General features: G+C 40.3%; 1 protein-coding gene across 1 annotated transcript; it reads right to left on the reverse strand.

Moving 5' to 3' along the window:
- Positions 1 to 214: 214 nt before the first annotated feature.
- LOC117267928 (lipopolysaccharide-induced tumor necrosis factor-alpha factor homolog) lies at positions 215 to 10,718 on the reverse strand. Its single transcript, XM_033643999.2, has 5 exons — positions 10,612 to 10,718; positions 2,842 to 2,882; positions 2,630 to 2,722; positions 2,303 to 2,492; positions 215 to 725 (listed from the first exon to the last, which is right to left on the reverse strand). Exons 2-5 carry the CDS (start codon positions 2,876 to 2,878, stop codon positions 608 to 610), a joined length of 438 nt encoding a protein of 145 aa, XP_033499890.1. The 5' UTR covers positions 2,879 to 2,882; positions 10,612 to 10,718; the 3' UTR covers positions 215 to 607.
- Between the last annotated feature and the right edge of the window lie 1,348 nt (positions 10,719 to 12,066).

A 12,066-nucleotide genomic window follows, 5' to 3' on the forward strand; every position in this document is an offset into this window, starting at 1 on the left:
AGTATGTGTGTGCACATTCAAGCCCCTGCTACATGAGGCTCAGTTTGTTAACAGAGAGAACCACCATATGTGACCCTGCAACTATATAATCATGCAGTCACATTGAGGATTCTCTCAGAAAGTATCATCGGGATTGATTCTGAGGTTAAGTTGTGACAATCACGTCAGATGAACAGGTTTCTTTAAAATTTCAAATGAACAGCACCTCGAAACATAAAGTATTTGATCAACTTTATTTACAGTCCTTCATTTTTAACAAGTTTCTGAAAAGGAAAATAAGGAAAGATTGTTTTCTGTTGGAATGAGACAAAAATAAAACGGCTCCCAAAAAGTGCATGGGGTGTGCTTGATATAATAATAATAATAATAATAAAAAAAAGTGAGCACATAATATATAAGCTCTGACAACACAACGACTCCCAGTCTGTTTCCTAATTATATGATGTTTGATTTACTTTGGCCAACGCAGTGGCTCATCCATAGAAATAATTTACACTTAAATTGTGACCTTTCTCTGTCAGTTTCATAAAAATGGTGCAGCTGATAAGACAAAGGTAACAGGATGTTATTTCTTATTTCTATGGCTCCATTTCTGCCCTCATGTTGGTCATTTACAGCATTTTCTCTTTTCAACGTGCAGCACTTTGTTGCAGCGGGGGCACGTGTGGTACGCATCCTTGAACTTATTCATGAAGAAGGGAATCAGGCAGCAGCACAGGACTAACCTGCAAAACACACACACAGAGTTAGTGTCATGTGGCTGTATGCAAGAATTTGCTTTGTTTTGACCATTATGCATTTGTAATTTCGATCACTTTTTATGAACTGTACAGAAATGATTGGGGTGTGGAGGAGGGTTCAATCTTATATTTGATTGTAGAAGAAAGCAAAACCTCTCCTATTGTTGTTTTGATCTAATTTCGTTGTTGGAAATAAAGCCTGGTGCAGAGACAGGGTTGTGGTCCTTTGCATATGGCAAAATGCATCTCAGTTGCTTTTTTTGAGATTTATATCTTCATTTTTGAGAGAGAGCCGCTTTCCCAAAAAAATGAGACTACCCTCCTTTCAGCAAAAACAGAAAGTAAAATATCCTCCACCTTTTCTGACCCCCAGTACATTTACAAAAAATACATTTACAAAAATATATTTACAAAAAATGCATTTACAAAAAATGTATTTAAAAAAATACATTTACAAAAATACATTTACAAAAAACATTTACAAAAATACATTTACAAAAATATATTTACAAAAATACATTTACAAAAAAATATATATACAAAAAATGCATTTACAAAAATATATTTACAAAAATACATTTACAAAAGTACATTTACAAAAGTATATTTACAAAATACATTTACGAAAAATGGATTTACAAAAATGAATTTACAAAAAATATATTTTCAAAAAACATTTACAAAAATATATTTTCAAAAAACATTTACAAAAAATGTATTTACAAAAATGAATTTACAAAAAATATATTTACAAAAATGAATTTACAAAAAATATATTTTCAAAAAACATTTACAAAAAATGTATTTACAATTTTTTTCTTTTTTTTTTTTTACAAAAATATAGTTACAAAATGCATTTACAAAAAGGCCAGCAGTGCCGAGAGTATCACCTTGAATATCACGTGACTGAAACATCAAGTTAAAAATATCATAATGACATGCAAATTCAAGGTGAAATTGTAAAGAATATATTTTTATAATTCATATATTTTTTTTTAAAAAAAATCAAAAAGAAAAATGTAATAAATGTGGTGTCATTTTGTACTGGTTTTGCAGCGTGCTGTACTAGGTTTCTGTAGAGTTACATGTGTTATCACGTGATCTGTTGGGCAGCCACCATTGGTTGTACATATAGAGGTGTGTCTCCTTATCTTGTTCATGTCTGATGACGGGCTGGTGCCTGAAACGTCACATGTGGTAATGCGATAATAAAAAGCCTTAACAACTAAAGGGATTCTGTTGACAGGAACATTGTCAGAGGGCTTTTATTTTGAAATGGAAATAGGAAAAGTTGACATTTCTTCATATCTATGAGAGATATAGACACTGAAACTAGTTAAAGGTGGTATAATGTCAGCAGTAATGTCATCTGCTGCACCATGCCTGAGCAGCACTGCTCATGCGGGCAGTGTGGCTGCTCTATCCTAAAATGGATGGCGAAATAAATACGAGTTTCCATGATGCACAAGCGCTGCTCACAAAGGCAGTGTGGCCCAGACTTAACAGTGTATGTGGTGTAAGAAGGTCTGAACAAGTCATCAGGCCCTGAAATGCACACTTACCCGCAGCAGATGAAGAGTAGGCACATCAGCCAGGCATAGGTCCCTGCTTTGTAGGTGACATTGGTCATGACCTGCTGCTGGCAGGAGGTGCAGGTTGTCATGCCGGGAGAATCCCCCAGCGCCCCATCGTAGCTCACAAATCTCTTTTTGCCATCTCCATCTCTGAGGTTGCCTCCTCCACTGGTGTACACTGATGGAGGGAGAGGGGAGAAGTAGAAAGTGAAGATGAGAAAACAAGAGGGAAACAGAAGAGTTATCAAACCTGTATTAGAGTTAGGTTTTTTTGATGTGTGTTTCCAGGAAGTGTAACATCAGGTGTGAGTTTACCTGGCGTGGCATTCGCGCTCCCCGCTGTGCTTTCGGGAGGGGTGAATGGGGTGTGGACGTGGTAAACTGACACCGGCCTCTGAGGCACGTCACCTGGACGAGAAGAAGAGGAAAGACGGAAAAAGCGGAGGAGAAGAGACGGAAACAAGTTAGTGAGCCAATCTGATGATGATAATGATGATGATATGTGAGCATGGTGTGTTCAGGCTTACCTAAGTAGGGAGGTGGGTTGGTTTCACTATCTCCCATTGTGCTGCGGAGAAAGAGCACAGTAAGAAAAAGACCGCTACAAATGGATCGTCCTTTTCATTAGCAGTGTGAAACATACCGAAGATCTCTTTCAGAACTTTTACAATACATTCCCATGCACCCCCTCCCTGCGACAAATGCAATGCTGCTTTCTGCCATTAGATGGAGCCAAAGTCTGGCTAAACCATCTGCCAGGGCTCTCATGGACACCTCTGTCGATTAGTTGTCGGCACAGGGTGCTCATACTGCCTTGTATGGATGTTTCTTGTCAGTATAGGTGGGAGACACCAGGGCGGGACTCTGCCTGGGGTGTAATGGCTGACATGTTTCAAATCTTTACTCAGCCTCCTTGTCTGTTCACACTCAAAATGCTTTGAGGACTGCTGAGACGACGCAGTCAGAGCAATGATGATCTATCCGAAAAGTCTAAATCACCCCTGACTCCTTTCTCATTTTTCTGTTTTCGCTCATGTTTCATTGGTGTTAGAATTGTTGTCTTCTTTTTTGTTAATTTGACCGCAATACTACTTGTAAAATTGGATTACACAAGAACACGTGACAGCATTCTGTATCAAACAAAACAGTGGTTATATTCATGCTGCATCGTTCCTGTGAAGCCTTGTGCACGCTAAATGGCGGACTCCGCCACCAACAATGAAAACTACAATACAGAGAGTCATATTCATTGAATTTCTATTGTCTAAAATCTGTCAAACATAAATACTATCAAAAACAGGCCTTCGCTTGATTTAGTGGCATCTTAGGTTTCAACCAGCTGGAACTTCTCCCAGTTAGAATTCCCTCAGTGTTCAGGAGGTTTTAACTGGGAGCCGAATTATCCACAGAGGTCTCTTACTCTCCACAACAAACAAACCAGGTGATTAAAACCAGTAAAAACACTGAATAAGCAGTTTCATGTTAAAAATCAGTGTTTTTCCAATGCTGTTTGGCTCATTGTGGAGGGGCTGCTAACTACGGTGGCTGATGCAACACCACCCTATCTGGAGCCAGTGCTTGGTTTGTCCATTCTGGGCTTCTGTAGAAACATGGCAGTGCAATGTGGTGATCTCTGTAGACGAGGACCTGCTCCCTATGTAGATTTAAATGGCTCATTCTCAAGTAAAGAAAACATAATGATTCTTATTTTCAGGTGATTATACACTAAAGAAAATATACTTATTATATTCTATTATATTCTATTTCTGCCAATATATCTCCCTAAATCCTGCACACTGCATCTTTGATTTTGAGAATTATATCTTTAAGATGGACTCTTACAACATGACATCCCACTAAAGAGTCATAAAAACCTTAACAAGAACAGTTTAATTAAAGACCCAACTACTGGTTGAATGTCTGTCCATAATAAGACAGCCATGTCAGTCCTGAGGATTGACAGTAATTACAGTTATTACTCTTCAGCTCAGGATCTGGATGAACTAACTATCTCTGTGTGCAACATGACCTCATTAAAAGATAATTAGCATTCATGTCATGTGAGACCAATCAGACACGCAGTGCCTCAGTATCACTTCATAATTAGGTCACCACAGATTTTCTGCCCAGTGTATAGAGAACACTGAATGTTTATTATTATTATTATTAATATTATTGTTACTATAATTCTTGTAGCTTTGAAGTGACATACATATTTTGAGATTTTGTACTTCTTGGAGAGATTTGTTTTGATGGATTCATACAGTTATGTCATGACTGTAACACTGTGTAGATTTGAGTAAACGTGTTGTTTATACTTAGTTATCAGTAGTATGTTTAATCTGCTCGCTTAATCAAGAGATCAATAACTTAGGGCACCCAGTGGATCAGTAGCTATGTCCTTGCCCCAGCAGCTGTGGGTTTGACTCCAGCTCATGGCCCCGTGCTGCATGTCATTCCCTCTCATGCTCAACCTGTCCTGTCCCAAGCCATAATAATCATCCCATAGTGCCCTGATACACCAAGCCAATGGTCAGCAATCGGTCAATGTCAGGCCGTAGATGAGCGTTTGTTGCCATGTTTTTTGAGGTGTGTCCCACACTGTTGGCACTAGTTGGCCTTTGTTGTCTTTTTGTTTCACCCAAATCAGCATTTTGAATCAGCGTCGGAGATGGTAGGGCCCGTCGGTGAATGAAATCACTCTAATTGACAGCTCAGCCCAGCGCACGAGAAGAGAAGTGAGGAAAGTAAACAACCACTGGGGTGTGCGATTGAAACAAACTTGCTATACTAGCTTTGATATTTTTTTTAGCAACTGAGCTCTTTAGCAGAAAAAAATCAGAATTGTTTGTTATTGTTTGCTAGCACGGTCAATGGTAAATAGACCTGCACTTGCGACTTCTCAAAGCACTTTAACATTCATCCATACACACACACTGGGTGATGCTACCACCTTAAACACACTTACACGCTGACGGAACATTTTGGGTTCTTGCCCAAGGATGCTGCAACTCGTGGAGCTGGGGATCGAACCACCAATCTTCCAATTAGTGGACGACCTGCTCTACCTACTGAGGCACAGTTGCCCAATAAATATCCTTTGTTCCTTCAAGATCAGGTTGTTTTGTTAATGTGCTAACTAGCGTCTTGAATCTGTCCTGCTGGTCCTCTGGTTTTCCTTTTTTAATGACAAACTATGGCAACCTGCTGGTGCAGAGAGTTATTTCCTCTCACACAGGTGCAGAATACACGTGCTTGTTGGCCTATTATTCAGTGCAACTTTTTGGCCGAGGCGCAGGCAATGTCAAGTGATGCACAGTCAGCCTGCGTTGCCACAAGTTCTTTGATGTTGGATGGGCCCATACAGGAGAAACTAAGCATTCATTTTCCCACACAGCACACGGTGCACACACTTGACTATCATGTAACATCCTCTCTGTCTAACTCTCCCGCATAACACACTACCTGACCTTTCTTTTCCACCTACACACACACTTTCCCCCCGCCATACATTACATGCACTGAGGTGTTGCCATAGTTCATCACTTGGGGAGATGACAGACAGTTTCATAGTGTCTCACACACACACACCCCCCCCCCCACACACAGTGCCTGTATACACCCATATGTTGGTGCAGGAATGCGACCGAGCTGCATGTTTCTCTGTGTGTGTTGCAGGCCGAGGGTGTGTCGCCGCTGCCTCGCGCTAATCTCTCTGAAATCTGTTGAGCGAGCTCATCTGAGGGACAAAAAAACCTGACATCATGTTGACAGTTTTTATTTAAAAAGTGATGACTGAATATACCCGAACAAGAAAACTGGGAAAATACTACACTGTTTTTCCAAAATGTGTTTCTCCACAGCTTCATATCTTTCAGCCTGATTCTCAGCAGCAGCCTGTGTCTGTTTTGATGAAGAGCTACAGTAAAGGCTGACTGTCAGAGTAGAAACACTGGTCTTGGATAACTGGCTGAGTTGCTCTGTCGCTCATTGGCTGTGTTCCACTGTGCTCTGAGCAGCTGTTGCGGCATTAATTGGAAACTTTGGGCGTGTTGGATTCAGGTTAGTCAAGGAAGTAGTCGCTTCCAGCCGCCTCAGATTCCTGTTTTTCTATGATTGTTTAACCTGTTTTTTTTAATCTCAGTGAGCTGTAGCAGTCATGGTGCTTTCAAGACCTCTTTGGAAAAAAAGACTTAAGTTTAAAAAGTATAAATCCAATCACAACAGTGTTTCTATCACCAAACAAGTACAAGTAGCAGACCCAAATCGTTGCTCTGCTGTTGTTTCTGACATCGGACAGGACATGACTCTTCTGATAGAGGCAGCGTTTGGGTGCGGCTTCTGAAAAATCCATCTGCAACATTGCAGAGATACTTTAAAGCCACAAAGGGGGGAATTTAGAGGCTGCTGATCAAACAATGCGTCGTCTGTGAGAGCAGAACGAAGCACATGACCTCGGCTCAGACGGCGAGTGCTTTCTCTGAAGCTTCATCACTGAGGCAGGTGTCTGGGAGGAAGAACTGGGTGCGACTGATCGAGAAAATCGGCCCAGTTTATGAGCCAGTTGTGAAGCATGACTCCCATCCATCTTATTCTGATGACAAAGTAAAGGAACCTCCCAAAGTAAGTGGATGAGTTAAACATGAGTGATTCACCATTCAGCTTTTTACAGTGTAATTATAGAACACAAAATTAGGACATGGGGTGTTTTTGATTTGAGATAAATAATGATAATAATAATTATTATAAGTATTAGTAGTAGGAGAAGGGGTTAAGCATAAACTTAGATAATCTAATTCCAACAAAAGAAGGGTGTTTTACAAAGATTTCATAAATGATACCACACCAGTTCTCTATAGATTGGATTCATGTCTTGAATATCTAGTGTTAAGGATTCAGGAGGATATATTGGCAGAAATGGATGTATAGATGTAGATATACCCAAAAATGAGAATCATAGTGCTTTGTTACCTTAGAGTGAGCCGTTTATATCTACATAGGGAGCAGGCCCATGTTTCTACAGTGGCCCAGAATGGACAAACCAAGCACTTGCTCTGATTAGGGCCACCCTTGTTAGCTGCCCCTCCGCAACGAGCCAAACAGCAGCAAATAACTGCTTTATTCAGTGTTTCTACCAGTTTAAATCACTGTGTCTGTTTGTTTTGGAGAGGAGGAGACCTCTGCGGATAATTCAGCTCCTGGTAAAAACCTCCCAAACATCTAGATCTTAAGTTATCAGAGAATAAAGGTGAGCACACGTTAGCAGGTGCTGGGCTAGTTGCCTGTTTGCAACAAGCCGAACAGCATTGGAAACATGAACATGAAACTGCGTTATTCAGTGTTCCTCGTGGTTTAAATCAGGGGTCTCATTTATAAGCATTGCGTAAGCAAACAACGAGGCCTGAAAGAGGCGTACACCACTTCCCATGCAAAAGTTCTGATGTATAAAAACAGACTTGATGGGAGAAACTTTGACCCATGCTTACAGACATTTTATAAACAGGAAAATGGCGACACAGATGGTGAGGTGGAAGCCTAATTGTAGGAATTGGCTTCCCTATGCATTGTTTTATAAATTAGACACCAGGTCTGTTTGGAGAGGAAGAGATCTCTACGGACAAATCGGCTCCTGAACGATGAACACTGAAGGAATTCTAACTGGGAGTTCACACCAGCTTTTTAGCTTTTTGCAATCTGGAATCCTCACTGCTTGACGCCACTAAATCCCACATACTGCTTCTTTAAGCCATTTCTTTGTAATTATGTTTGTAGCAGCTTCACTCATTGTTCCAAATTATTGTTAATTGTTTCAATAAAATTCGTAGATATTTAAAGTAGAAGCCCAAAAGGAAGTCTGTCCCACGTACAAGTAGCTTTTGTCCCAAATATAGTCTCCAATTCTGTATAAATCGTACATCAAAAAGTATTTACTTTTGAACAGGCCCAAGTCTAGTGATAATGTTTAGCTTTTACTGAGCCACAGTTCCTCCAGCAGAGTGGTGACACCTCGGAGCAGGTGTAATGAAATGCGTACTAAGACTCTTATGGCCACAAATTTTGTCCAGACGTCTTCTGGAATGAAGCTGTTTCCCATTTTTGTTTAATGTAAGTAGTACTTGCTTTCTTAACCCTCTAAAGTCCCACATATAGTCTTGAAATTACTTTAAGTCCTGAAATTGTCCCAACGGCACCAATAAAAGCTTTTCAAAAGTTGTTTTAAAAAGCCTTTTACTCCCTAACATGGACTTATAGCTGATTACTTGGTGTTATATTATAATAAAAGCTGTTTTTTCCCAGAGAGCCGACGTTGAGTTCAGCGAAACTCGCTCTCTCTGATCCCAAGCAGGATGACTTTTCATTTTGGCAGGTTAACACCCTGAAACATCTGAGTCATGGGTGTGGCCTTACTGTATGTGGCATCTGTGCTGGTCAAACCTGACTGTCACTCTCTGTCTCTCTGTGTCTTTGTGTGTTTGTGGAGAGAGGAAGAGCGATAGAGAGGAATGTTGTCATCATGTTTGCATTTTAATGATCAGCTGACGAAGGACGGGGGCAATTTAGAAGTGGAAATTACCCAATCACTCACTTTAGAGTGATACGTGGAGATAATTCAGCAGCTGTTGAGAATAAGTTGAACTCATTTAGAGCTCAAAAGTTCAACCAAATGTTTTTTTCCTAACTTGAGCCTTTAATTTTCAGTCCGGCCTCGATTCTGATCTGACCTCAAATCGGCCAAAAGCTATACATACTAATATACTATATATTTTTGCGATCAATTGTTTAATGTTTATATTGTAGGCGGGAAAGGCAGTGTTGCAGTCACAAATGTGAAACGATACAAGAAAAAATTTGACATTTCTCTGCCCCCTCTCATTTCCCTTGTTGGCTTTCCCCTGATCCCGTCCACCCCAACCCAATAAACCCTGACAGGGAGAGACCATAGTGCCGCAACTGCAAATACAAGTAGCTTAGTTAAGTAAGGCAGATATTGACTAACAATCACAACTGACTTCGTAATTATTATCACCATCATACAAGACAATGTACATGGACTTAGAACAGGCACAAACCAAAAACATGCAAGAAATAAAATAAAATAAAATAAAATAAAATAAAATGAAATAATTAATAATAATATTAAAAATTCTTTGACATATATATGACTGTAAGACAAAGAGAAATACTGACCATGTTTTAGCACAAAGAAAACATTTTGCCATCGGCTCAAAATCTCAAACACATGAATTTGATGTCAAATTAAATAGCTTAAACAAAAGCGACTCAAGTATCAGATTAAGTCAGATATCAGAGTGAGTTTTTGTTAAATTTTGAAGAGCGATGTGTCAGTTGTTTTGAGTTTTTCATATTTGATGTATTGCCTCGCCCCTCCGTCCCTTACGTTGATTTTTTGTTCGACATTATTGTGTCTCAGCACCACTTTCAGAAAGATACAGTCATTGGTTTTATGTATAGCGTTACAACTTCAGAGCTAAACCTTCTTTCTCTGACTCTGACAGCATCAAACAAACCACCACCTATGTAAATCATGTTTTATCCTACTGTCACTGATACCACTATAGAGCTGCTACTATGACGACAACCTCCCATACCATTATAGGCACTACTGCTGGAGTCCGTTACAGTAACATTAATTGTGATCGACAGCAGATCCTGTCTCTTTAAAAACACAATGTTACAGTCCCAAGCAGGAATAACCAGACACATGTACATGCACTCAGAGCTTAATGCGCTAATAGTGGTTTAGCTGAATGGCACGTTCACTTTAAATCTGGAAATACCAGAGTATTGTGAGCCTCTGAACAAGAGCTGCATGCACCCTGGGCTACACCTATAGCTGTACATACACTTAGAAACCTCAAATACCAAGCTCGCAAATTGAATTAAAAAATAATGTGAACAGAAACATGAAGAAAGAGAAGGCAAACTACAACAAAAGTGACCAGGGCTAAACTTTAAAATTAAGATTACGTCCTCTTTAAAAAAGTTCCTGCAGGCTGAGCTGGAGCTGATAAAACCAGTTGTGTCTTTGATCACGTTCCAACAGTTAAAACACAACAGGTTCATCAGCAGTGGTTTAATGAGAGATTTAAAGCTAAAGATGAATTATCTGTTCTTTAGATTTTTTCTTCTCTATCTCTTATTTCTAACAGCTACTCATCCTGCCTGTGCATTTAACATATTGTTTATTTGCTTCAGACCTCACACCAGTAAACATTATTTCCAGTTTTAAATCCTGTCTTACACACTCATGAAACACAAATCACACACAGCCTTACCTTGGTGGGGTGCTGCAGTCAGTGTGCAGAGATGTGTGAAAGCTGCTGCTGATGTAGAGTGCGGGCAAATTACTGTCTCGTCCACCTGTCCCACCTGTACCTCTACAAGCCTCTCCTTGGACACACCCACAGTGCCGCCCCCTCCCTGGGGGCTGTGGAGTGGAGCGTCAGACACTTCATTTCCTGCTTTCTTGTAAATTCTTGCACAACTTTGTGTCTTCACTGTATCAGTTCATGGGGGAAATGTCTTTACTTGTGTATAGGAAAACACACATTTTTGGATTATCAGAACATGTAACGCAGTGAGACTTTGAGGCATTTTGTGGTGCTTTCAGATATTTATTATCCAGCAGCGTGTGGCACCGGCTGTACGTCAGTTCTCTCTTAACTTAAATGTTTATTGATAATACATCAACAGAGCTTTCACAAATAAGCGGAATGAAAGTACCGCTCTCCCGCTCAAAATTAGTATGATTGTGAATAAATCATTTTAAAAAATTGTCAGGTGTGAATTGAACGTTCTGTTGACCTCTGTGTCTGACGTTTGGTTACAGCTTTGGTTATTAGTCAAACATAATCCATTGCCAGTGTTGGGGTAACCCATTACTAAAGTAACACATTACAGCAATATATTATGTTTTAGCAGCAACAAAGTAATATTACACATTACCAATGGCCTTCGGGTAATATTATCACATTTACAGCTCTACCAGGCTCCACTTCCACCAGTACGCCACCAGAAAAAATAGCATCCGAAGGTTGTTGGGTGTTGTCATGTCATTACAGGCTACATAATAGAAGGGCGCCGGTGATCAGCACATTTGGGTCATGTCGCACTGTGCGTTATCGTGTTCAGTGCTTTCCATTAATATACCTGCAATGTCTTCAACATATCTCATTATGCTTTGCGTTCTAACTGAGGATTCCCACCAAAAGCGACATAGTCGCCTGCGGGTGCTCTGGTCGCTCTGACATCGCTCACACTGCCAGCTCCAGCAGAGGCTTGCAGTGGCCAAAGGGGCGGGGCCAGGCGCTGCAGTTGTGTCCATCTAGGCTGACTGGCTGTGCACTTTACAAGGATGAACAAATATACTATCATTTATGTCTTCACTATATATTATTCATGACTGTCATTACATAATTAAAATAACGCTAATAAACACAGTCATTGAGTCTAATTATTATGATTTTACCCTCCTGTTGGCACGTAGCCTATATATATAGCATGTACATCTTCGGTTTCCTCTTTCACCATGGATCGCACTTCCGGAAGTCTCCTTTGTATTGCATCGGCGTATTTGCTGAGGAAACGCAGGGCCCGGAGCCGTCGGCCCATCTGGGTCCACAGAGTCCTGCACACCCAGTCTGCATTTGGATGCTGCTTCAGCGGTGGCGCTGCTCATTTGCATAAAGTTCAGCTTCTCTCAACTTCTACTTGACACTTTGGTCGCTGGC

This window comes from Epinephelus lanceolatus, chromosome 18, assembly GCF_041903045.1.
Source record: "Epinephelus lanceolatus isolate andai-2023 chromosome 18, ASM4190304v1, whole genome shotgun sequence".
NCBI lineage: Eukaryota > Metazoa > Chordata > Actinopteri > Perciformes > Serranidae > Epinephelus > Epinephelus lanceolatus.

Coding starts and splice junctions, on each gene's coding strand:
- LOC117267928 (XM_033643999.2), bottom strand. CDS start 2,878: ATGGGAGATAGTGAAACCAACCCACCTCCCTACTTAG. Junction 2,723..2,841: donor CAACCCACCTCCCTACTTAG/GTAAGCCTGAAC, acceptor CTTCTCGTCCAG/GTGACGTGCCTCAGAGGCCG. Junction 726..2,302: donor CTACTCTTCATCTGCTGCGG/GTAAGTGTGCAT, acceptor TGTGTTTTGCAG/GTTAGTCCTGTGCTGCTGCC.